Source organism: Odontesthes bonariensis, chromosome 24 (genome assembly GCF_027942865.1).
Source record: "Odontesthes bonariensis isolate fOdoBon6 chromosome 24, fOdoBon6.hap1, whole genome shotgun sequence".
Lineage (NCBI taxonomy): Eukaryota > Metazoa > Chordata > Actinopteri > Atheriniformes > Atherinopsidae > Odontesthes > Odontesthes bonariensis.
Window position 1 is genome coordinate 16544467 of NC_134529.1, and position 26238 is coordinate 16570704.

Genomic DNA, 26238 nt, shown 5'->3' on the forward strand with positions numbered 1-26238 from the left:
CTCAATTTCTCCATTGATAAAATAATTTCACAACTCTACAACATAAAAAAACATGTAGAATATAGCATATACTTTGTTGTCTACAGTAGTAGATCAACCCTCATCTTACTTTGAAGCTCCCAGCTCCCAGAAGTGACGTCGACGCAGCTTTAGCAGCAGAAAAGCTATCAGGCTTGTGTTGATAATAATAAACTCCTGGACTATTTTCAAACTTCCAAATGCATCGTTTTGTGAGTACAGACCATATTTGTACTACTGTAGAAGTTTGGTGTCATGGCATGTGATTTTAGTGTGGTAATTTTCGGAGATACTGCCAGGATCCATTAACCCTTGTACGAAGCTATTCGGGAGAACTCAGTAACTCAGCTGATGTTCAGCCAATATCGAAAAAACTGCGGGTGGGCTACTTGGCTGGATATCACGGTTCAAATGACCCCAGGTTGAATCTACTCCGGAGTATCACTTTAAGCACGTTTCCCCAACTCACACTGTACTTTTTTTTTTTTTTTTTTTTTTTTTTTTTCCAGAAATTTAACTTAAAACTAAAAAACAAAACACTTGATATGAATTTCCACGTCTGTCTCCACAATTTGATTCAGCTCTTACCAAATAATCTTGTATTGAGGCAATGCTGACTGTACTCTTCCTCCACTGTCTCTGGTAGACCAGATCCGAGTCCAGATTATATGCCTGGGCAAGAGACAGGGCTTCACCGTATTCTTCATTGTCAATCTAGAAGGTAAACAAAAACAAAAAAAAAAAAATTGCACATACATGTTATGTAGATTGCCATCAATAAGCATGTCTCATTCTTCAAACTGTGGAACAGGCAACACAGACAGGAACGTATGCTACCAGAGAAGAGCTTGAACATCCAGTCTGAAGGCGATACAGACGAGATATGGACATCAAAGTCTAAACTGTGCCTTTTGGTTCCGATGTGAAATTTACCACAGCATCCAAAAGAATAGGAATGCAAAAAAAAAACAGCTAGCTGATTTTATCTTCTGTGAGGTTCGCTCGTTTTTATCCAATTTTCATCCCACTGCTTTACTACTGATTTAATTTCCATGCCGCGTTCCCCTGAACACATGGCATTTTGACAACATACCTACACAAAAATCAAGAGGGAATTAACTGAAGGACAAAGAGGCAAAGTTTTTAAATAAATTTAGGCACAAGCTATGGCACTTTCAAGATGCCGAGCATGCAGCAGGAATACTCAAACACTCGACGGGAAAAGCAGAATTTGGAGGGAATGAGGAGAATGTCCTAAAGTAATGACATATTTGGGGGGACATCTCAAAATGGGAAAATCAAATGCACTGCACGTGTATTGCAAGTCAGGACAAACATTCTCGTATGCTAACGAATGACATGCTGATTTCTTTAAAATTAGGTGCTGTGTGCCTACCAAAATAGTTAGGCTAGTTTGGTATTTGAGCAGCACGAGGTTGTTAATTTTCTTTTAACCGTTTCTGTTAGCAGACCCCCGAAATTTGCTAAATATATAATATTCAATGGGGAAATATTTCATAAACAGAAAAACTTTTGGGTTTTTTTCCCTTTCAAAGAGCATATATTTGCGTTCAGGGTAGAAGTATCCAGCCTCCCCATCTTTATCTTCACCCAACTCTAAATCATGCTGCATTCACTTTACCTCAAAAGAAGGAAGTTGCTGCTCTTTCATCACTATTTTTTTGCTTTTCTCATCAGAATTTAGAAGGATCAGTTCAGTTTTTGACTGAAGTAGCTAAAAACTCAAAATACTGAGGAATGGAGCGCTATTTAAAGACCAGAGTTTAAGGAAAAAATGTGAGACAGAAGAGTTACGATATAATCTTTTAATGAATCCATGTGCTTGACTTTAGCATTCCTATCTGCGACTGGGTGTTTAAAACAACTCGGCCAGTTCAAACACGACTCGCAACAAGACAGTGTCGAACAGAGGGATTAGTACCAGCTCTCTGTGGTGGAAATGGAGACGGGGAGAGTTATTTGTGAATGAAATTGCTCGTGAAGTATTTTTTGTTATGAGGTATATTGCGCTGCGTTTGCTGTCCGTACTAACATTAGCTTTCACGCTGTTTCCAGTGGGCTCTATTACACGCTAATAACAGTCTCCAAGTGTTTATTGACTGCAATTCCAGTCCAAATTATGTTTGCATGGCAGCTTGAAGCTGTAAGACGGATCTTCACACCCTAAAACCAGCTGCTATTGAAGAAGCAAACAAACAAAACAAATAATAATAATTGTGAATTCATGTTTCTTTAAGCAAAGTGTTCTGCAGTCTCTGTGGTATTTCCACCAAAGCATGTCGCACACATTTCTTAAAGACCTCCGAAAATTGTCAGCTTGTGAAAAAAGGGCAGAATACGTTTTCTTTAGGTAGTAAATCTAAGCAATTCTCTGTAAAAGTGGCTGTAACGCGATAAAGAACTCCCCCGGGACTCTAACGTTTGGGACTTCACCTTTCAAATGGGATCATTTTTCACCAGAGATATAACACACTTTACAAAATAAAATCATAGATCTGATGTGGGAACCCTGGTTGAGTTGATATTCAATGTCCCTGTTGCTGCATTATTCCTCTTGAACTGATCTGGTTTAAAGGTTATTGTCGTATCAATTTCTCACAAAATGATTTCATCCAACAACATAGAACAACGCTGTGTTTTCTGCAGGCCCACTCAGTGTGCATGTCGGCACATACATGCGAGCACACTGGCCGGCAGACACGTTGAGTATCCTTCTCTTAGTGTGTGTGGGAGTACAAAGCAACACATTAACCAGACTGTGGTTCCCGGAGGCCAGTAAGAACCCCACACCAACCCAACGTAGGAGGGCATCAAAAAAACACTTCCTCCTCTCTCTAGATCCAGCTAATAAAACCGTTAGCAGCCTTGCCAGAACACTTCTCAAGCAGCCAGGGTTCCGCCACCCCGTCATTCATCAATCTCTTTAAATACATGAGGAGGCTGTCTTGAGGAAATAACCCAAATCCACCTGTTCTGGTTCGCTCACAGTCAATTTGACTTCAAAATATGACAGAGGTTAATCCCTGAGGGATCAGCTCATTCTGGTTTGGATTCAGTGAATGTATTACAGAGTTACAGAAAGGTCTAACTGTATAGATACAGCAGATAAGAGAAGCAATAACCTTAAACTAACAAAGAGCAAATGTATGCATGGACACATTCATACATATATGTGAACCTAGATGCAGACAATACAGAAGTCCCTCCTCCTCTGCACATACACACCTACATCTTGTGCATGTGAACAGAAAAATAAAAACATTTCAGCAGATGAGCAGCATCAGCAGCAAGGGAAGTGCCGCCGGTAGCAACTGTTACAAAGAGATAATAATGATGTATTACTTTGTAACTCTCCCCTGTTAGGATTGATGGCAATGACTAATGGCGTTTAATGACAATGACATTGATGAAGAAGGCAGCAGATGATAGGTCATAAAAATGACTGATGAACAACGCGTAAACTCAGAACCGTAGAGAGCAGAAACCACTCTTGCTGTGAGTCGTGATAGAGCATGTTGTTGTCTTTGCTGCAATTTGTAGCAGGCAGCACCGACAGCCATATTTCTATACAACAATTAGCATTTCAGAGGATTCCCCCAGGACTGAAAAATAGCCTTAAAGCAGACTGAGCCTCTTGCTTGGTTTTCATATCCTCTCAATACCACCCTGGAGCTGATCTGACAAAACAACAGTACTCCACCAAGCTGGGAAAGGATTTATTTAGTCAGAAACCAGTTTTGCCAATCAGGCCATTACAATTCATGCAAAGACCGAACAACTGCATGCGACCTCTGTCAATTGCTGCTAAATCAAGTGACAAAAAGAGATGATGAGTTTCGCTGTAAATTTTATATCCACCATTGAAGACAACTCCCCTTAAAATTGATTACAGTGAGGCGTACATGACTCATGTACTCATTTTAAAATGATTAAGGCCGTGCATAAGGGATTGTGTAATTATAAATGGAGTGTCTTTGAAATATTATATTGGCAATATCAATTTCTTTGCCAAAATGAATTCATAACACTGTGTGAGGTTGCACTGCAGAGCTAAAAGAACATTCAAATCCAAGCATGAAGGCATGAAGGCATTCCGGCGTGAACGCATGTAAAACACACGAACATGTTGTCATGTGTGCTGCTATGAATAAGTAAACGGTAACAGAAACACCTCATTTGTGCTACCCCATTCTGATAAGTTCAACTTAGTATAACTGCAACTAGTATAGTCAATTAGGTAGCATCTGTCCACAGTAACGTGTCACACCAACGATGTGAATGTTATGAAATCGGAAAGTTTTGCACAGCAGGTGACCGTCCAAGCGACAATTTTTCAGTTAACATGCTGGTATTTAGCAAGTGCTACTTTTAGCAAGCAGAAGGCTAACAATGAAGATGTCTTAATTAGCATGTTAGACATTTCTTTCTGCAAGTTATTGGCCAATCAACAAAGAACTTGCTGAAACTTTTTTTTGTTTGTTTTTTCCCTCTACGATGGAAAAGTTTGAGGATCATCGCCAAACTTATCACTATGTGGTGCAGTTACAGAGCCAACTCAGGGGACGGATGAGGTGTGATCACTTCACACTACATGATGCCGCAACGTTCCAATCTTAATCACACATCACAAGCGCCTTACGATTGTTGCAACATGTTACCAATGAACGAGAAAAAAAATTTTAAAAACGAGAGAAACATTCCTCATTCTGCCCTGAGACACAGCTCCAGTTCATGATGTGGTTACCATGGTTTCAGACAGCACAGATACAAAACAAGATGCCACTTCAGAAAGTAGGATTCAGATAAGCAAACAAAGGGTCGCACTGACCATCAATGCTCTGCAAAATATAACACACATAAGGAACCACAGAATAAACAAGCCTGAAGTGGTAAACCTAACCCTAATCTCACCTCACAATTTATACTTTATATTTATTGCAAGATATTTACTTGCAGACTAATTCCAGGTTGCTGGATTATGTTTTGTCCAAAAAATTGAAGGCCTGCTTTTACACAAGGCAGCAAAACAAATTTAATTAAACCATAAAAACTCTCATTATTCTGCTTTTATCTGATTCAGCACCTTCAAAATTGTACGTTATCTATAAAACATCATGTGAAAATAAATATTCAGACTTCGGGTAAAAATTCTCTGACATTTAAAAAAAAAAAAAAAAGAAAATACCAAAGAAGTTATCTGTATTCCCCTTTTTATACTCGGTTCTCCGTTTGCCTCTGCCTGCTTAAATAGAAATGTAACCAAACTGTGGGAACTATGTGAGCTTTTATCTTTACAACACAGCTATTGCTACAACAGATTCAATGCTTTAAAAGGAGTTCATTATCAGAAAGTGCAGATTAGTAAAACCATGCTGGTTTAAAGTTGAGTGGCGGCTCAGCTGCTGGTGCGACTGAATCATCACCTTGATTCCTTTTCTATGTCTGTAAGGGGAACAGATACCAAATGCATCAAAAAGCTAATTTTCTGTTATCATAGTTCGTATGACTGCAGCTTCCAGGTTTATTTCATGACATTGTGAAACGACTTCATTTCCAGACTTAAAACAGTGGGTGAATCTGATTGTACACATAATGAAGTGTGTACAAATAAGTGGGAAAAAGAACATTTATCTGCCCATTTGGAGCCGTTTGTTGTTGTTGTTTTTTTAACTTAGACTGAGTGAGATGTTGACTACTGTGTATTTTCCTTAATTATTACTACTGGATAAATGTCTCACTTCCATACACAGTAGCAGCAGGTGTTTTAGCCTCCTACCTTTCTCTGGTAGAGCTCCTCCGGCGTTGTTGACCTCAGACTGACCAGACGGTAGTTCTTGGTCACAGTACGAGGGCGCTTGCGAGATGGCGCGAACCGCTCCATTTCTGTCACGTAATACAGGCCCTGCTTGATGTAGCCAAAGTAGCGGGCTTTTGCAGAGGACTCCTCATCCGAGTCAGAGTCTCCGCCATCGTCCCCCTCCTCGTCCTCATTCGTCCCGCCACTAAGGTTACTCTCAAGGCGCGCACGCTTCTGGGCAAGCTTCACCTCACACTGGTGAAGAGGAGGTAAATACAACACAGAGAGGAAAGATTAACCGAGGCAGACAAGAGGACAAATGAAATACATTTGATTAACACTGCAAACATTACTTAAAAGGGATCTTAATGGTACAGTTGTCCTTTTACATAAAATACATCTGTCTCGTTGGCTCAGACCACAAGAGGATTTACAGCCATTGCCCATAATGACTTTCTGATGGAGCATATGGAGATTTTATGCTGGCATTAAAAGACAGATGACAAATGAAGCACGAAACATAGTGCAGCACATTTTAAATCGAGCTGTGCTCAACTTGCTAAACACACTAAATTTAACACTCTCGTGCCCACTCAGCAGCTTGTCTGAACACAAAACAACAGCAGTGTCAAGCTGCTCAACAATGAATCCGAATCCAAGCTGTCCAAAGCACTTCTTCTCACTTGATTTATCTTGATCTCTAGTTTTTTTGATTGCCTCAGTTGGGGGTAATTATTTGCACATTTTCAGTGCACACACTGCAGCATATTTTGCTGTGATGCCCCACTGGGTTTTAGCTCAGTATAGAAAAATTGCTGAAGCTTTTCAGCACCTGTGAAACAGTAATATGGATAAATTAACAACAACACACAGGGTCCAATTATTCAACATCTATAGAGGCATATTGTACGTACAAGATCTTCACATGAAGGCCCATGTTCAAGGCACGACCTATACACTCAAGACACTGCTGCAGATGACAACTACAGACTGAAAACATCTGTACCTCCTCTATGTTGAGTCTGATGAAACCTTTCCTAAGAGTTGCCGGTAAAGAAATCCAGGGATCAGATAACAATAAAAAATTGAAGCACACGGGTGAAACAAAAAGACAGTTTGCATCATAAAACTCAGGAAGTCAGATTTGACATTTACCTTAAGAGTCTTTATAAATCTTGTGACCAGTCCAGTCTGTTTAATTTCTTCTCATCTAATCAGTGCATGTTGGGATAGGCTTCAAACCTGAGCCATCCTGAACTGATATGGTGTTTTAGATATTAAACAACTCTTCTCTACACTACTACCATGAGCCTTTTAAAGCCCCAAAGGCTAAAATCTGAGATTATTATTATTATTATTATTATTATTCAAGGATGTTCTCGAGTCCCACACGTCGCTGTCGAAACTCCCTCTGCTTGTTTACCTAACCACACCACACGTGCATTGCACCATTGTGACATTTACCTCCAGGCTGAGGAAGCCCCCGTCATGCGCGGCAGTGACTCGTGGTGAGGGCTCAAACCATTCACAGGATTTCCCCAGAAGGTTGCGCAACGTCCTAACAGATGAGACTGTGACCGAACCAGAGCAGCGAGCCAGAATCAACACGTTGTCACTCCACCAGCTCACATCCACCAGCGGGTAGTACTGCTCCTTATCTGGAAGATGATGAGACATAAAGGCAGCGTAACAGGAAACATTTTTTACATTTCCATTTGTCCTCTTTGAACACGCTTTGTACACTTAGTAAACACTTTTTACCCATGTATCTTTTGGGATGATAATCCCCTATCCGAATTGGCCCTTTTTAAATTGCTTTCCTCCTCCATGACATGTTCATAAATGTATGTGTGTGACATTAATTGTCATACTTGAGTTGAGGAAGTATACACGGATTACTGTTTACACACAGTCATAGCTTCCATCACAACTGGCCCAAAACTGTCAAAATAAGATTAAAGAAAACTACACAAGCAGAGAAATACACACATCCAAAGAGGTGAATACTGAGTGAGAAAAATATTTACTAGCCTTGCCATACATTGCATGGTCTGTAAGTCTTAATAACTGTGTAATTCTGTGAATCCCACATGTCAAAGATGATTAAATTGTATCCAAAGTGCAATGCCATGTCAGCAACAAAGTAGGCTCTTTTTTTTTTTTTAGCCCTTCAGGCCAAAATACCTTTTATTTTCTTCCTTCTCTCCAGTGATGTCTTCCACTCTGGGTTGATCTCCTCAAATCCTGGCTGCAGGGAGGACCAAAAGATGGAGGCACCACAGAAGGAAGGAAATAAATTTTTATAGGGGCAAGAAATGAATCCACTAACCCAGTTTACACTTACAGCACACACAAGCTCTGCCGGCGGTGAAGCCGAACATCCACACACCCTGCATTAAATCGGCAAAACATTCCGTGAATGCAAGTTCTCCATAAGGCACCTCACTTACAGTAGGATGGGAGCAAATACACACATACACAAGCCTCTTAGCGGCGCCAGAAAGAGATTACATTAATAAAGTAAGTCAAGCATCTTATATACAACATATTACCATGATACATTACTGCAGCGCACGAGTTCACTCAGTCTAAGCAAACTCATGGATGCATTACCAACACACACACAAACAAATGTAGTCTAGACATGTACCTGTTGGTCTTGGCTCCATGTGGCCCTCCGTTTAAGGGACGGGATGTTCCAGAGAGACAGGCGACCGGAGAAGTGGATGACAGCCAGCAGGGTGCCATCAGGGCTCAGACTCATGCGAAATACACCATCCTGGACAACACATACGCAGAGAAACACATTTATGGTTTTTGTTATCTATCCAAGAGGATGGTCACATGCTTGTAAAGATCACACTTATATTTTGCAGTAAGGTAAACAGAAAGAAGAGGCCTGCAGTACCTTTTCATTTCCCTGTCTGGAAAAGAGCCTAAAGCTGGGAATCCTGAAGAAGCCTCTCTTCTGATTCTAGCACACACACAAACATACACAGGGAATACAGATGTTAAGATCCTGCAAGACTGATTTGCTTCCATGAAAATGTGCAAGTATGTGTGGACTTCCCACCGGACTGATATCGTCCTCATGGCTGGAGACCTGCTTGTAGTGTGGTGACCCAGAAAGCGCCCTCCAGGCTGTGATGCCACAGCAAGAGGCCTTGGATGTGCCGTCATCTCCTGCCTCACAGCCCCCGACAAGCAGCAATCTATAAACACAGACACGCATGTGTAGTGACTGTTTCCCATCAGATCAATGTACATTGCACAATATGGGCAGAAAATGAAAGTGTGAGGTCATCCTTCAACCCAGGGTATCAGTGAGAACTATCACGTTTATTCATGTTTATTATAAGGTAAAAGTCTAGCTTTGAATCAACGAATGAGCATGGTTAAGACCCCCCAAAAAAAAACAGAGATCAGTGGCTCTTTGCAGTAGTGAGACGGAACAGATGCTACACTGGAGAGGAGGAAAAGATGTGTATGGAGCAAGGCTGTTAAGTTCAACACTGCCCCCTGCTGCAAAGAAATCAGAAATGTAAACTAAAATCTGAGGATTTATTATCTTTTTTTAAACTGATAAAGAGCTAATGCGTGTGATAAGGTAGGTGGTGATGTCTAAAACGGGGTGTTTATTCTACATTCTGCAACCTGGTGGCATCAGGACAGCAAACTCATCCAAACTTGTTCCAGATGCACATCTGAAAATGTGCATTGCAAAATAACACATCTATTATTTTCATAATCATGCTCAGCCTCAGAAATTATTTTTCTTATATCCCATTTCTTGCCCCTTCTGTTTTTTTTCCTCATCTCTCATCCATTCTCTCTGATGCTGACCCAGTTTTCACACAGGGATCATTAAAGTTTCATCTCATCCATCACTAGGCAAACATTTGACAGTAGCTGCCAAATTCAATTACACTGTCAGACCAGGTTTCACTGGCCAAAGTCCATTTTGGTTCGTCCAGAGTGACCCTGGTGAAAACAGTTGGGCCACAAATATGAGGCAGACATAATTAAACCAAAACCTTTGAATGTGGTGAAAAGAGCCAAGGCCATCCTGCGCTGCTGCAGTGAATTCCTGCAGGTATTACATTAAAGAGATTGGTTCATTTATTCCGCTTGGCCCCATTCCACATTACAACATCTTATGCATGTGCAGGATGTCGCTATTAGAAACCTTTTTTTGCTGCTTTCACTGGCCTTCCTCTCCATTACTGATAGCACCGCCTAAATGTAGATTGGTTTATTATTATCATTGTAACAGCACCAAATTAAACTCCAGTGACAGAGCAACCGAAGACAAGAGTGGCCTTCACGCTCTATAACCTTAGAGCGGCCATGAGCAAATAATTGTTGGAGCAAGCATAACACCTGTGTGCTACTGAGGCATGTCTCAAGTCCACAAACAAAGAGAGCCACGTGACCATCTGTACTCTTAGTTTATAAACCGGTAGATTTGCAACCCCATGACCAGGATTTTCCAGTCGGTGCCCACAGATTTGCAAACTATGCACACAGATCTGAAAATGACTTTTATCTTGAGAAGAATTACTGCTGCCAGTCTGTGCAAGAGTTCAGCACCGCAGAGTTTCTACTGATGATTCTGTCTGAGAAGTAGAGCCGAGTCAAGTTTAGCAATACCAGTAATGAGTTGAAAAATGCAATTTACCATAGCAACAACCAGCTTGTAAGGCTTACATTTAGCAAATTATAATGCAGTTAACCCTAATCTAGTTCTGTCACAGTAATCAAAAGAAAACATATTTAGGAGCAGATTGACGATGCCTCGAGTTTTTAAATGACGAAAGACTTGGAAATCACTCAAAAGCTTTCAACTTCAGATATCTAAGCTTCATATGTTATGGTATCTGCTGTAATGGGTTTGAGGGTGAAAACTGATTCAAAGGATTTCTAAGGATGTATTTAGATGCTTGAATATAAATGTATGAAAAACACTCTTGATCAAACACTCCATTAATAGTGGTAGTCTTGGACTGAGGTGCCCTCAAGATAAAAAATACATTCTCTAAGAGTGTCAAGTCAAGGCTCCAGGCATTAATTAGGCAGCCATTGATAGATTAAAAGCTTGATGTTGGGGAAAATGTTTATTTTCCAAAATACTCATTATTTCAACTATATTCAACAGGCGTCCATGGCTAGCTGGGTGCCAGGCTGTTGGCAAGGTTCAACATACCGGTGGCCAGGGTGGTAAATAGCTGAGGTGATGCCATGGGAGTAGTGGGTAGAGAAACTGAAGGCGTGGTTCTCCTGAAAGTTCTGATTGGTTCCCACACTGAAACAAAGCAATAACAGAGAGGATAACAAAATGACAAGTTGCCTGTAATTAAACTCTGGCGCATAGAACAAAACATGAACACTGGTGTGGAAACTGTTAATGGTGCAGCAAAGCGGTTCTTTGAGGAAAGTGACAGAGCAATTTCTCTCTCAGCTGCATTGAAAATGAGACACGGTAAAATATATAATCTAATTAAACGGGAGCAATCTGAATTAGATTGTACCGGAGGAGATGTTGTTTTTTTTGTGTTAAGATGCCTCACAGGGGAATTTTTTCCTTTCAGTGTAAATGAATGGAGGGAAGAAGGGAGGCGGGTAAAGAAAGGGAAAGAAAAGCAGCACAAAGGAAATAGCTGAGGGATATTGAAGATTTTGACAGTTTAGCTTCCTCCAGAAGTTTAGGTGTTTATGCTACAGTAAGCAGGGGTGTGTACGTGCAGACAGACACACGCAGAAGCGCTGGCACAGAGCAAGAGAGTGATAGAAAAGACCTGCTGTCAAACTGCAGCTATAAGTCTGAAACTCTAATTTAAACTATTTGAGCAACATTATTGGAATGCAGTCATAAGAAGAGGAAAAGTGAATGGAAGCCCCACATTAGGAATGAACTGGCAAAAACACTTCCAAAAGAAATCTGGTCCAACTGTCTCCCACATCTTAATTACCTCCTAAGACATATACACCAATACCTCCATGGTTTCAAAGGCAGCCAACACCATTTCTCTACCTGTAATAGGGCAATTCCAGCAAACATCAATATGCAGGCAGAACTGAAGGGGAGGTTTTAGAGTGCTGGACATCTACTGATCAAGATTTAACACATAAATACAATTTCACCCTGTGTCTTAGCATGTTGCCGCATTGTGGCGCGATGGCTGAGAGTCAAAACAAATTAAATGTGAATTCTAAAAATCAAAAAAATTAATAAATAAATGCCAATCGTGCTCATGCTAAATCAAAGAAGAAAGGTGTGGGAAGCCATGGGGCAAGAACATACACATATCAGATGTCATAAAATATTCAAAATGTTTGTTTGAATAAGGATATGCAAGCACGGGAATTGGTAGTCAAAGAGATGTGAATTTCCCCACTGTGGGACTAATAAAGGACTATCTTATCTTATATCACTGCCTTTGGCGTTTCAGTAAAGACAAGCATGCAGTATATAAATATACCACAAAATAACATGCACTGTTCTATAATGGTTGGACCATGCAGTTCAAACTGTGTGTGTGTGTGTGTGTGTGTGTGTGTATATGCGCGCATATATGTGAGAACACACACTTGTCTGCTGAGCTGGCCACCTGAAATAGCTCATGAAATGCTGCTGCAATTAACAGCTAGCATATGCTAAAAATCAAAGAGGCAGCGATGTGGAGTTTTGGGGAGTGAAAATGAAAACTGTCAAATTATCTGTTTGTTGTCAGTGACGGTTTCATCCGTTACCCGATTTTAGCTCGTTCACAATTGGCTATTAGCATTGCACACGTGTTGCAGCTCTGTGAGCTGTAAAACATGTCAGAGTTGTGGGTGGAAAGGGTCGCGGTAATCGCACCTGCTAATAGATTTTGAAGCATGTACCATTAATAAACACCGTCACCGTCAATATGTGCAAACTGTAACCTCCTGTTATAAAAGCATGCAGTGACTCACCAAAAAAGGGGATAGTAATGGGAAAAGCAGAAGCAAAAGTTGCCACAGAGAGCTGGCCCTTTGCCTATTATCAGCCATAATTATTGGCCCACAATATATATATTACTCGAGATAAATGTAGAGTGCACTTGCTGATGAAATAAAAAAAAATTTAAAAATTAAATTGTAGATGAAGTATAAACCTAATGAGAATATTTAAAGAAGCTGAACTATAGGGTCTTCATTGTTCAGCTTCAGCAAACGCGCTCTAATGTAAGAATTTAGTTCAATCAAGTATTTGCCGACGTGAAAAAAAAAAAGCATAATTACACTTGCTTAAGCTGAAAATCCAGGTGCAAACCTACTCAAACAGGTCAAAATGCTGAAATCAAATCATCATGGAAGTTCAGCTTGTTCAGTCTGGTTTGGTTGAAAACACAGAGACTGCAAAAACAAAAGCAGTTAAATCAACCGAAGAGCAAAATAGTACTATTGGAGGGACCTGTGAATTGCTGAAGTGTCAGATGTCATGTAAGGAATGACAAAGAGCGTTTTAGCCATCATTTATAATTATAAACACTGTCAGCATAGTGTCAACTGTAGTGGATCTGCTAAAATAAGTTGGTGCTTCTTAACGTACAAATGCAGGAAGGAGTTGGAATGTCAATTTACATGAAAGCTTTTAGGACAGTTTAAATGTTAGTTGATATTTTCATAGAAGGGGTAACAGCTATTGAGAATTAAAGAAGAAAGTCAGTTGATACGTAAGCACAGAAAGTTGCTATTGAATGACACGGGCAGAAGTAAGAAGTAAATCGCGACTGTAGGCCGAACTTCCCATGTTGAGATGACTGCTGCAATGGTGAAAGCAGTTAAAATGAGGTTTGGGATGAAGAAAGGACCAATTGTTAGTTGACATGCAGGAGGTGAAAGCAGCTGAACTTTAATTTCATGAGGAAAAAAACTAAATGTCAACTGAAAAGTGCTGAAACAGTCATATGTAAAAGATGAAAGCAAGTGTGAGTTGATCTGCAAGCACACCGGAGTTCAGCAGGGTCAAACAGGAGTACATTTCCAGTCTGAAGTTTGTATACACTCATCACTAACTTTTTTGGTTCTAGGATAGAGTAACTCGACAACAAGAATTGATTTTAGATATACGGGCATACAAATGTACACAAGCTAAAGGTCCAAAGAGTCTGAATTTGAATCAACTCATCAGTAGGTGTAAAAAAAAATTAAATAAAATAAAAGAATCAGGCAGAAGACACAATCTGTCACTCTCAGCTCAGAGATAATTGGTTCAGATGGTTATGAACACTGGAGGAATCACAAAGGAGTTCAACTGAAGTTCACCACAGATGCACAAAGAAAAACTCTTTGAGCAAAGTTCTAGAGTTTAATGAATGAGAGCGAGAGCCGTTTGGTCACAATGATGTGAAATGCGTTTAGATGGGTAAAGATACGGTGTTGAACCTCAACACCACTGTACCAACTGTTAAGCATGGTAGTGGTGGCATCGTGCCCTGGGGCTGTATTGCAGGGAAATTCAAAGTAGATGGAGCAATAAACACCTTGAGATCTTAAACTTGGACACAATTGGTCATTCCAACAAAACTGGAGCTTTCAAGCAATAAGCCAATAGTATCTTATCAGAGAAAAAGTAGAGTTGTCCTGTAAATCTTTTAACGCACAGTGTGTACGTTTAAATTACAAGCTACAGCATTTATATAAGTTGCAAACCTGGACCCAGTTATTTCTGGGATTTCTAACAGAGCAATTTTGTCCCTTACCTTACTAGATAGCTCTTGAGCCCACCACTATATGTGATCACAAGAAGCTCGGCGGACCACTGAGCACTGGCTGTGTACTCCAAGAAGATCAGGCCTGCAACTGCGCAACTGAAGTCTCCAGGAAAACTCCCCGCCTGGATCAGGAGAGAGTAAGAAAGAAGAGTCAGACACAGTGTCTTCTCAAAAGACTGAGAAAAACATGTATAATCATCAGTTTGTATCCCCAAAGTTTTTACAAGGGCAAACAACAAAGGCACATAAAACAAGACACGTTTGTTGAAGGACATGAAGTACACAAAGATGAAGAAAGCAAGTGATGAGACAGGGAGGGCAGGGAACACAAGATAACAGACAGATACAATAAAAAAATTTAAAAAAAAGAGTCTGAAAGCAAGAGAGAATGGGGGAGGGAAGATTAGCTCATTTGAATTTTTTTTTCACACATGCACACTTTCTGTCAAATTGACTTTTTTGTCATCTCCTCCAGAAATAGCAGCAAATGAGTGCTGTGTGCCCTTAACAGTGACAAACAAGAGGAAAAGTACAGCAGAGCTTGGGTTGCTGATGTAAGTGCGCCAGCATGCTCGCTGTAGACGCACAACAAAGAAGTGCACTAAAGCCACGACGATCACAGACTTTCAAAGGTTAGTGTGGCTGGGGAGAAGGATGAGTGTCTGCACTCACTGTCTGACAGACAGGGTGGGCAAATAGAGGGAATGATGGACAGAAATTGAGGAGTAATAATATATAGCGCACTGAGGGCATTAAAATGATGGGGGGGATGGGGGGGATGGACGGGGGACTCGAGATGGTAGCTCAGAAATAGACTGACAGAGATGCAAGAATGAGAGAAATGTGAGAGTAGAGATATCAAGGGAAGACTGGGGGAGCAGAATGCGTGAAAAATTAAAGATAAGAAGTGGGGAAGATGGGGGTAAAGAGGAATGGAACACTACGAGCAAAGAATGGAGAAGCAGCAGCAATAGGCAATGAATTAGAAAGCGAGCATGACAGAAAAGGGGAGCACAGTGCGTCTGACAAGCAGATGGTTTCTTTAAAGGTGAAAGGCAGCTAAAAGTGCCCTGTAAATGTGCGCTAAAATGAAACCGTACAGCCTAGCTAGGCTTATTTCTGGAATAGAAATTATGGATGTCTGAATCATGAGAACTGCTTCACTAAACAATTACAAGTACAGTCGCATGCGCTGTAGCGCACTCATTTTTATCAGAATAAGAGAGTGCGTTTCCCAAGTTTATAATCTGCTAACTGCTGAATTAAAGCTGGGATTCTACATGCTGTGTCTGATCACTAAACACAAGGACACCTAGATGGATGGATGGATGGATGGATGGATGAAAAGGCCGTTGAGCGATTTCAGAGTGTGGTCATGGTTACCGGTGGTATGACAAAGAGTTCGCTGCCCATGAGGTCAAAAAGCCGAACGGTGCCGGTGCTGTCAGCATAGGCCAGCAAAGCGCAGTCATAGCTCCACGTCACCCTTCGCCACTGTGGGTTTGGGTCCTTTGGCACTGCAGCAGATGGGGAAAAAAAAAAAAAAAAAAAAAAAAAAAACAATTGCTTTAAATCCAAAAATGAGAAAAGATCAAGGAGCCAAAGCTTGCAAATTAAATCAGATGAGAAAACTTTCAAAGAATAATCCCTTGTGCAATGTGGTGTGCTGATGATAAATAGAGATGCAACATATCAACACAATGTGTATTAGGATCTATCCAATTCATCTCTGAGGCATAAGCTAGTAACAATATCTCAATAAATTGCCTCTCAAAGACACGTGCGCACACACAAGCTCACGGCGAGAGGAAAGTGAGTAAAAGAGAGCCGGAGAGAAAAGTGCGAGAGGAACAGAGATCATAAATTGAGTGTTTATTGAAGTATAGGCTACTTTTTTAGCAACCTGCTGGCTCAGCAGTGCTGCGAGTGTAACCGTATCACTATGATAAAGCACATCCGTGCCTGCTGGAATTTTCTCAAGGCTTCTCTGTTATCCTTCCACCTGAAGGAAGAGTCTGGCAGGCCTCTGATCTCGAGTCCGTTTTGAATTCCTGATAATTTCACAATGAATTAAACACTAAGAGGGGAACATTTGCACAATTTGAGTAGAACATTTAAACTATTCAAATCTTAAACTAGATGCAGTTTTTTTTTTCATGCGCTTAGATGTTTGCATTTGTGGACAACAGTGTAAAAGATAAAGCTCTGGTGCTGTAATAAAGCAATAAAGTTATGAAAAAGAAGCAATGCTTTTGTTGATATCTCATAACAGCGCTGTTGGCGTTTATTGTGCCGAGTTTCTTGGCTGAGTAATGCTGCTGCAACCCCTGGTGGGCAGTAGCGCAAACAAATGGCGTCGTTGGATATTGTATGACTAGAATTTTAAATGAAGAACAAAGGGAAGAAGTGGGAGGCGAGGCAGACAAAGACAGAGAGAAAATGAGAGGAAAGGGAAGAGGCTGGGGAGGAGACGGAGCAGGAAACAATGAATTTGTCACCCACTGAGAGAAATAATAGTTCCCCAAATTTTAAGGCCTTGGTATCAGGGAGCACCTCAGGAGGGAGGCGACTTACTGCCCCTCCGAGACTTCCAGAAAACAAAAACATGGAGCTGCTATGACAGCTATAGGTACCGAGCACCTGCTTTGTTCTCTTGCTACTCTTTTGCTTTGCATTCTGATCTCTGGCTTTATTTCACTCCAAAACTGCCTCATGTTCCATCTGGTCTCCTATTATGAATTGTATACAGTAAGTGGTTCTGCAGCTCAGAGGGCTCCATTTCCACATAGATGGCTTTTTTGGGGTGCTGGAAAATTGGATGCTGCTCTCTTTTTTTTTTCTTTTTTTTTTCTCCCCCCCTCCAAGCGATGGTGGCAGCAGAAGTTGAGCAGAATTACACCCAATGACCCAATAGAGGCCTTCCATCTAAAGCCTTGCAGATGCGTTTAACAGAGCTCAACATCTATGAATTATGTACGGGGGTGTGAGACAACGCGAGTGGAAAAAAAAGCAGATGTGGAGGGGGCGGGAGGCAGAGAGATACATAGGTGTGGACGCACTGAATATGAGCATGCATGGGAACACGTGCGCACACACACACACACACTCCATTAAAAAAAAAAAAAAAATGCCATTAAAGACGGGATCACAGAAAAATCCATTAGGACAAATCTCCGTGAAATGAAATGAAGTTAGAGAAAAATGAAAAAGAGAGATGAAATGGAGAGAAGAAGAAAAAAAAAAAGAAGAGGAAGGCTCGGGTTTACACGGGCCCAGGGGCTACAGTTATCCACACTATGAACCATTAAGAACAACGGGCCACAATGATGGCTCGCCAGAGCAGAACAAATACAGTGAGAAAGAGAGACTGAGGGATGAGAGAAGACGAGAAAAACGAAAAATGCAGACAAAAGAAAATTAGATGGATGAAAGAAAACCAGCGGAGATATTGACAAAACCCATTTAGCGCTTTTTAACCGAGCGACTGCTTTGTTTCCCTAAAAAGGAAAGAGCCGAGGCAGAGGTATAGTTGCCTGTTATTTGGCTGTGAAAACTAGTCTGAACTTCCTCCGACTTTGTGGAGAAGTGGAAAATAAGCAAAGAAAGAACCCATTTCATTTATTTGCAGATGTGAATCCTTTTTTTTTTGATGGAGAGTAAAATGAATCAAGAAAAATGTTATGGGCCTGCTTTTTTTTTCCTTTTTGAAACAGAATAAGGAGTTTTAAAACTGTAGTCGGGTTTTAATTATGTACAATAAATTTTCCTATTACACACAGATCTGGTACACCGTCACACTGATTTATCAGAGCAACTTTAAGTTGAAACTAATAGGGTTTCAGTTACATTTAAATGCACACATTGTACAAATACTGTTTGATTAACATAGTGTATATTAAAACTATTAACGAGTAAAGTATTGACTGGAATTTTATGAGCTGCTGTGATGGCAAGACAAGGAACATAAAACCTTTGCCAGCTTAGTCCAAAATTACTTTTACCATTTATCCACCAGTCCCCACATTATTAACACTCATCACAGCAGTTAACTCCAGGGATTTTGCTAAAAACTGTCTCCACGCCAACTGTAAAACATCACTACTGACTTTGCGTGCAATTTTTCCAGAAAGTAGTTTATAGACTATGGATAACTTTTTGTCTTTCCTATATATATATATATATATATATATATATATATATATATATAAAAAAAAAAATTAAAAAAAAAAAATCAAGAGATTAGGCAGAAACTCAACTTTCCTAAATGGTTAGGGAAAAAACAATAACAATTATGATTGATTTCATTTTTTGTTTGCTTGCTATTAAACACCGTAGAGCAAGGACCAAAAGACCGAGAAACATTCAACTTCTTGACATTTGTGCAATGCTCATATCCAAAAACTTGAGCTACTGCACCCACAGGTGAAACCGTAATTACTAAATTCTCCAAATAATGTCCCTTTTTTCACAGTTTATGAAAACCACTCGGCATGTACTCAAAATTCTTTCATTTTCATTCTTTGATTTAAGCTTAATCTTCCCCCAGTTGTGTCTCACATACAACAATATTTTTTTTTTTTTTTTAAATTAAAAAAAAATAAATAAAATTCAACACCAGAAACAACTAGACAGATCATCACAAAACTGACATTTCAATATGTCCATCTGTTTCAGTTTTACAAAAAAAACATTTTCATCAATACAAGGATGTTAAATCTGAAACTAGTCATGCATTGAGGCATAAAGCTGTCATTTGAAACGCATGAAAAGGGTGAAAACTGAGGACTGCGCACTTCACCTCTAGGGGGTGCAAGACAATCCTAAGGGAACTTTTTTTAATTGGCAGCCTAAATCTGTATAGTAAAAAAATAACTCTGCAGATTCAGGGACTATGAAATTTAGATTTATTTAGGAAATTTCAGATGTTTTTAATGGTGCTCTTGACTCTTTTTTTCCCAATATTCTTCAAACATTATCAAAATGTTTGAAAATGCATGCAAAACCAGCAGAATGATCTGAAATTTCTTACCAAATTGTACCACTAAATTTAACTGATGTGAACCTTTTAAATGCAAATGATCAAAACTATCCAAGTTCTCTACCTGCCATGTCAGTGCGTGTCTGAAAGTGTGTGTAAAGTGTTTTTGTTTTTTTGTTTCTTTTAAAAAAAAAAAAAAAGGTTCAGGTTTTAAATTCTTATAGCTGCATAGTGATGCTTGTCAATACAACGATGCAGCTTTTCATGCATGAGAGATGTTTTCATGTTCTTACCGAGGTCAACAAATGCTAATAGCACAAGTACAATCTGCTTGGACTCAGGTCACTGCTGCTTGAGGGTGTATATCTCTATGGTATTCTCTTCTCACACTCAGTCATTCAAGGCTACAGTGTACGCTATAGTGTATGCACACATATAACATAAACCTCCAAGCATATGACATATGAGGGGGTACAAGCTACCACATCTAGTGTATAAAGCAAAGAGGTATCTACTGAAGCGAGCTACAGTGATTTAGCCACTATTTACCGTGTACTGCAGTATGTGATTGATAACACAGGAGGAGAGGGTCTTACCTTGGCATTTCCCAATGACTGAGCCAAAATCATCTCTCACAGACCTGTGGAGGAAATGCACACACAAGATAAATCAAAAGTTTCAGCATTCCACTGGATGACAAGGATCCACATACACTTCGTCACATATGAGCTGGTATAAAGTAGGTTATAACAGCCAATGATAGCCTGCCAGCTGAAGCAGCTCAATGAATCAAGCTGCCAAGAGGGTGCGGGCAGCGTTTCGAGCGATTCTCTGAGAATAAGGCCTTGTACTGACTGAACACCCACACCCTCGCACAAGTCAATCAATGTTAAGCTGTCGAGCTGTAAAACACTGTGATTGACTTAGAACGATGAGAACAAAGGACACAAGCGTAAGCCATAACATCGAGCTGAGGCCGATCACCCTCGATAACAAGAGGTCAACTAGCACAACTGTGACTGCAGCGAACAACAGGAACACACTCAGCTTTTACATATTGGCCGACGTATAAAAGCGACTTCCAAACGCACATGTGGAGGGAAAGCATCACAGTGTATGTGATCTCTTGTTGGCCTCTGGAGAGTAAGGCATAGCTGAATACCTGGCTCGTGACCATGGATTTTCATTTCGATTCTGTTCCGTTCAAAGGCAAGGCAAGGCAATTTTATTTATAGAGCACAATTCATACACAGGGCAATTCAAAGTGCTTCACAGCTACATAAAATCACAAGAAGGCAATAAAACCATTAAAAAGGAATAAAAAAAATAAAAGAAAGAAATTAAAAAAGAAAGAAATTTAAAACCCATTAAAATAATCATTAAGTAATTAAAAAGTGAAGAGTTCAGATAAAATACTTTCAGGTGTCATATGCACAGCTAAATAGAACTGTTTTCAGCCTGGATTTAAACATTGTCAGAGTTGAGGCCTGTCTCACATCTTCTGGAAGACCGTTCCAGATTTTAGGGGCATAAAACTGAAACGCAGCCTCACCTTGTTTAGTCCTGACTCTGGGCACCAGCAGGAGACCCCTCCCTGAGGTTCTCAGAGCCCGAGTCTGTTCATATGGCTCTAACATGTCAGAGATGTACTTTGGCGCTTGACCGTGAAGAGACTTGTACACAAGCAGAGCTGTTTTAAAGTCTATTCTCTGAGCGACAGGAAGCCAGTGCAGAGACCTGAGCACTGGACTAATATGGTCGTATTTCCTGGTTCTAGTCAGGACTCGAGCAGCAGCGTTCTGGATGTACTGCAGCTGTCTCATAGCCCGTTTAGAGAGCCCAGTGAGCAGGCCGTTACAGTAGTCTAACCTGCTGGAGACAAACGCATGGATCAGTCTCTCTAAGTCTGGTTTAGACACTATTCCTTTGATTCTGGCAATGTTTTTTAGATGGTAAAAAGCTGCTGATGTTACAGATTTAATGTGGTTGTTAAAGTTCAGGTCTGAGTCCAATATTACCCCGAGATTTCTAACTTGACAGTTAGGTTTTAGAGAGAGAGTCTCAAGGTGACTGATAACACTTTCTCTTTGTTTCTGTGGGCCACAGACAATGATTTCAGTTTTGTCTGAGTTTAGCTGGAGGAAATTGTTTTGCATCCACACACTGATCTGTTCGATGCAGCGACACAGTGTATCTACAGGCCCGTGTTCTCCTGCCGTCAGTGACACGTAGATCTGAGTGTCATCTGCATAATTGTGGTAGGACACATTATAGCTGCGTATTAGCAGGCCTAGTGGAAGCATGTACAGATTGAACAATACGGGTCCCAGAATTGACCCCTGGGGAACCCCACAGGTCATAGCCATTTGGTCTGAGACACAGTTACCAATTTCAACAAAATATTTCCTGTCCTCCAGATAGGACTTGAACCAGTTTAAAGCACGACCAGAGATTCCCACCCAGTCTTCTAACCTCTGTAATAAGATCGCATGGTCAACTGTGTCAAAGGCAGCACTCAGGTCCAGCAGAACTAAGACTGTGACTCTACTTGCATCTGTGTTCAGGCGGATGTCATTTGTCACCTTGATCAGAGCTGTCTCAGTGCTGTGGTGGGGCCTAAAGCCTGATTGGAAAGTATCAAAAGCATTGTTAGACAGGAGAAAGTCACTAAGCTGTTGGTACACAACTTTTTCTAGGACTTTGCCTAAGAATGGCAGGTTTGATATGGGCCGGTAGTTGTTCAGTACTGTGGCATCAAGATTGCTCTTCTTTAGAAGAGGCTTAATGACAGCAGTTTTTAAGGCCTTTGGAAATGTTCCAGTCTGGAGTGAGATGTTGACTAGATGAGCAAGTTGTGGTAACAAACTGCTCAGCACAGACTTTAGGAATCTAGTGGGCAACTCATCAAGGCAGCACGTTGATGAACTCAGACTGCAGATGGTCTCTTCGACTGTTTTGTCAGTAACAGGTGTGAAATGTGTCAGCTCTAGGTGTCTAGCTGGCTGCAGAGTAGTTATTTGTGTTGTGGAAATTATTGCATTTTTAATGCCTTGAACTTTGTCATTAAAGAATATTGCAAACTCATTACACTTGGATGTAGAAATGAGTTCTAAAGGCAGTGAAACTGGAGGGTTTGTTAATCTGTTCACTGTAGCAAACAGGACACGAGAGTTGTTACTGCAGTTTTTGATGATTTCAGAAAAATAACTCTCCCTTGTTCTACGCAAAGTCTGGTTGAACACACATAGCTTTTCTTTGTAAGTCTCATAATGAACCTAGAGCTTTGACTTGCGCCATTTCCGTTCGGCTCTCCGGCACTCCCTTTTCTGTGCCCTGACCGACTCTTCTTTCCTCCATGGCGCCCTTTGCCTACTTTTAACCATTCTAACCTTGACAGGAGCAATGGTATCCAAAACATTTAAGAGACTTGATGTGTTAGAGTTCAACAGATCATCAACATCAGAACACAGGGTGTTCTCAAACCTAATCATTTCCATAAACTGTGTCCCTGTTCTGTCATTTATGAGTCTTCCCCGAACAACTGCAGACCCAGCTGGTGTTTTGGGTAAAGTAGATAGGTCGAAGAAAACACAGAAATGATCAGATAAAGCAACATCAACGACATTCACGTTTGAAATAACAACACCCCTTGAAATGAGCACATCTAGAGTGTGCCCTCTGTTGTGGGTGGGCTCAGTCACATGCTGAGTTAGACCAAACATTTCAAGGACAGCAGTGAGCTCTTTAGCTTCCTTGTTATGCGCTACGTCCACATGCACATTCAAGTCCCCTGTTATGACTAAACAGTCAAAAGCAGTGCACACAATTGAAAGTAGTTCAGTAAAATCATCAATAAAACAATTCTGTGGTGGTTTATAAATGGTGATATAAAGTATGGAAGATTGTTTTATCTCCATTTTGAATGACACATACTCAAATGATGAAAAAAACCCAAATGACAACTTGTGGGTGGGTATATTGTCCCTGAACATGGCACAAACACCCCCACCCCTCTGGTTTTCTCGTGTTTCAGACACAAAATTGAAGTGAGGTGGACTAGACTCAATCAGGACTGCATTTGCTGTGTTTTTGTCGAGCCACGTCTCAGTTAAAAACATAAAATCAAGATTCTGAGAGGAAATAAAACTATTAATTAAGAATGATTTGTTACTTAAAGATCTGACATTGAGTACTGCGTGTTTGAGATTAGTTATAGTTGAACTGGATGCTGTGTTCTTGCAAATAAAGCAATAGAGCACATTTCTGAGTGAGTGTATTCTCTCCTTTTTAAAATGGAAAATTGGATTTGTGTCTGGAAATAATTGTCACCACTGGAAATGGTGACAAACATTCTCACAGGTTTGTAAAAAAAAAAAAAAAAAAAGGAATCAAATCAAATATTTGGTTCATTTTTTCTAAGGATCTGAATGGGTGAAACCAAAGCTAAGCTAAATTGATTAAAATGTTCTCTTGTGAGTGAATGTGCGGTTAAATAACTGTACCGGTGCCTGGAAAAATGTTTTCTTTTTGTAGATGCAAGCATAAAGTGGAAGTATTTTTTAAAGGAGATGTGATGAATTACACCATTAATTAAGGCTGCCAGTCACATATACACACACAACCTTCAAAGACAAAATAGAACTCTGTAATTACCTAATTTCCACACACTGGTCTTGAACCACCGCCAACAGCTTGCCATTACTGCAGTGACACAAGAGAACGGTCAGGAATCAATAGGGAAGAGATATGGGAGAAAAAAGAACAGTGGGGTAAATGGGAAAAAGTAGCAAACAGCATCTGTAATAGTGCAAACCAAAATGTGAAATCAAATCCACGAAAAGTGAAAAGAAGCAGCTTTTTTTATTTTTTATTTCTCCGTCTGTGTGATGATGGAAAGTATTAAAAGACAAGAATAAAAGCCCAGGATGGGTGGCCCAAAAAGAGATGCGAGAACATAAAAACACAGCAAAAAGCTGTTCGGAGGAATTAAACCAAGAGAAAAGATACGGAGGCGCATTCGGACATCTAGCAAATAAAATCATCTGTCATCGGGCTGGTTGAAACTTTAACAGTAAATCAAAACAAAAAATTTAAAAACTTGCCTATAAAATGAGGACAATGAAATCATTAAAGGATAAGACCGGTTTTTTGACATTGGGCCCTTGATTTCACATTATAACATGATGTTCTACTCACCCCTGCTTGTTGTTGGTCATTTGGAGCTGTTCCGAAGATATTCGCGAGGCGTCTGGCTGCTCTCTTGAGATATTCGGCCATGAAACGGTTTTCTATGGGCAAGCTTATACAGGCACAAACTATGCTGTTTATAATTTATTAATTACTCTACACTAGCACTGATAACGTGGAGGTGCGTCGCTTACTTAAAAAAATCCGGGTTATTGTCATTTTGATTTTTTTGTCGTAAAGTGGGTGTTACTGACGTCATCGTCGTGCTACTACCACAGACAGCCCACAGACCTGCTGCCTATTTATCCATTCGGCTAAAATTCAAAATTAGTAACCCGGATTTTTTTTAGTAAGCGACGCACCTCCGCGTTATCAGTGCTGGTGTAGAGTAATTAATAAATTATAAACAGCATAGTTTGTGCCTGTTTAAGCTTGCCCATAGGAAACCGTTTCATGGCCAAATATCTCAAGAGAGCAGCCAGACGCCTCTCAAATATCTTCGGAACAGCTCCAAATGTTCAACAACAAGCAGGGGTGAGTAGAACATCATGTTATAATGTGAAATCAAGGGCCCAATGTCAAAAAACCGATCTTATCCTTTAACTGTGGATACTCGAGGGGAGAGTGTGGAAGGTATAAAACTGATCTTCATGTCCTGATAACAGAAAGTGCGCATGTTAGTAACTACGCTTTTGCTGTACCTTGAAAGAACCTGCTGCCAGTTGATCTGCTTGTTCGCCAGTCGGACAAGACCGAGAGGCAGAGACGAGCTGGAGGGGCTGAGAGGCAAAATAGAACAAGTAGAAAAATCAACAGATGAAGAAAGGTTAATAATCATACTGAGTCACATTCAAATTCCTGTACCTTAAAAAACAGACATTTACCGCATAGGCATTTGGCATATATGAATGTAAGTAATAGAACAAGCCAGAGACAACAAGCGGATAGCATTCATCTCATCGTTTTCAAATAAACTGTACACCATGTATGAGGTGTGCAAAGCTGTGAAGATGACCAAGATGATTTTCAGCACCAGAGGGATAAAAAAAATAATCTACAGAGACATTTTTAACCTATGAGAAGCTTTAGGATTCAAAGAGTGTCTAATTGAGTAAACGTTTTGCCTGGATTTCTGACTCAATGTGAGAAAAGATAGTGGTTTTCTTCTTCTATATCTGCATTTGTGGATACAAAATTTTGCCATAAAAAATTGTTTTTTTTAAATTAAATAAATAAGGCCGATTGTGTATCTGCTAACAGTGTCTGTTTATCGTCTTCTAAGACACCAAATAACACATTTTTCCAAAGCAGCACCAAATTCCTGCCAATGTTTCCAGAAATAAAAAGATGGAACGTGCCAGAGATTCTCCCAAAACTGACCTAAACTGAAAGAAATTAACAACATTATGACAAACAAAAAAATACAGTTCAAATAAACGGCTCAAATTAGCCGCAAGCTGAATTATTTGTCAGACGTTTTCATCTGTCAATACATT

The 26238-nt window shown here is 40.2% G+C and overlaps 1 protein-coding gene across 3 annotated transcripts in view; it reads right to left on the bottom strand.

The window, feature by feature from the left end:
• The window catches only part of nbas (NBAS subunit of NRZ tethering complex), a 190374-nt gene that overhangs the window by 160291 nt on the left and 3845 nt on the right, over nucleotides 1-26238 (bottom strand). For all 3 annotated transcript variants that reach the window (XM_075458548.1, XM_075458549.1, XM_075458547.1), the window contains exons 4-16: nucleotides 25444-25521; nucleotides 24209-24256; nucleotides 20152-20195; nucleotides 15961-16094; nucleotides 14566-14699; nucleotides 11040-11138; nucleotides 8910-9048; nucleotides 8745-8810; nucleotides 8487-8615; nucleotides 8021-8084; nucleotides 7301-7494; nucleotides 5816-6091; nucleotides 607-732 (exon numbers count right to left, since the gene is read on the bottom strand). In XM_075458548.1, the coding sequence (XP_075314663.1) occupies nucleotides 607-732; nucleotides 5816-6091; nucleotides 7301-7494; nucleotides 8021-8084; nucleotides 8487-8615; nucleotides 8745-8810; nucleotides 8910-9048; nucleotides 11040-11138; nucleotides 14566-14699; nucleotides 15961-16094; nucleotides 20152-20195; nucleotides 24209-24256; nucleotides 25444-25521 (1531 nt within the window). The remainder of the gene's footprint in view (nucleotides 1-606; nucleotides 733-5815; nucleotides 6092-7300; nucleotides 7495-8020; nucleotides 8085-8486; nucleotides 8616-8744; nucleotides 8811-8909; nucleotides 9049-11039; nucleotides 11139-14565; nucleotides 14700-15960; nucleotides 16095-20151; nucleotides 20196-24208; nucleotides 24257-25443; nucleotides 25522-26238) is intronic.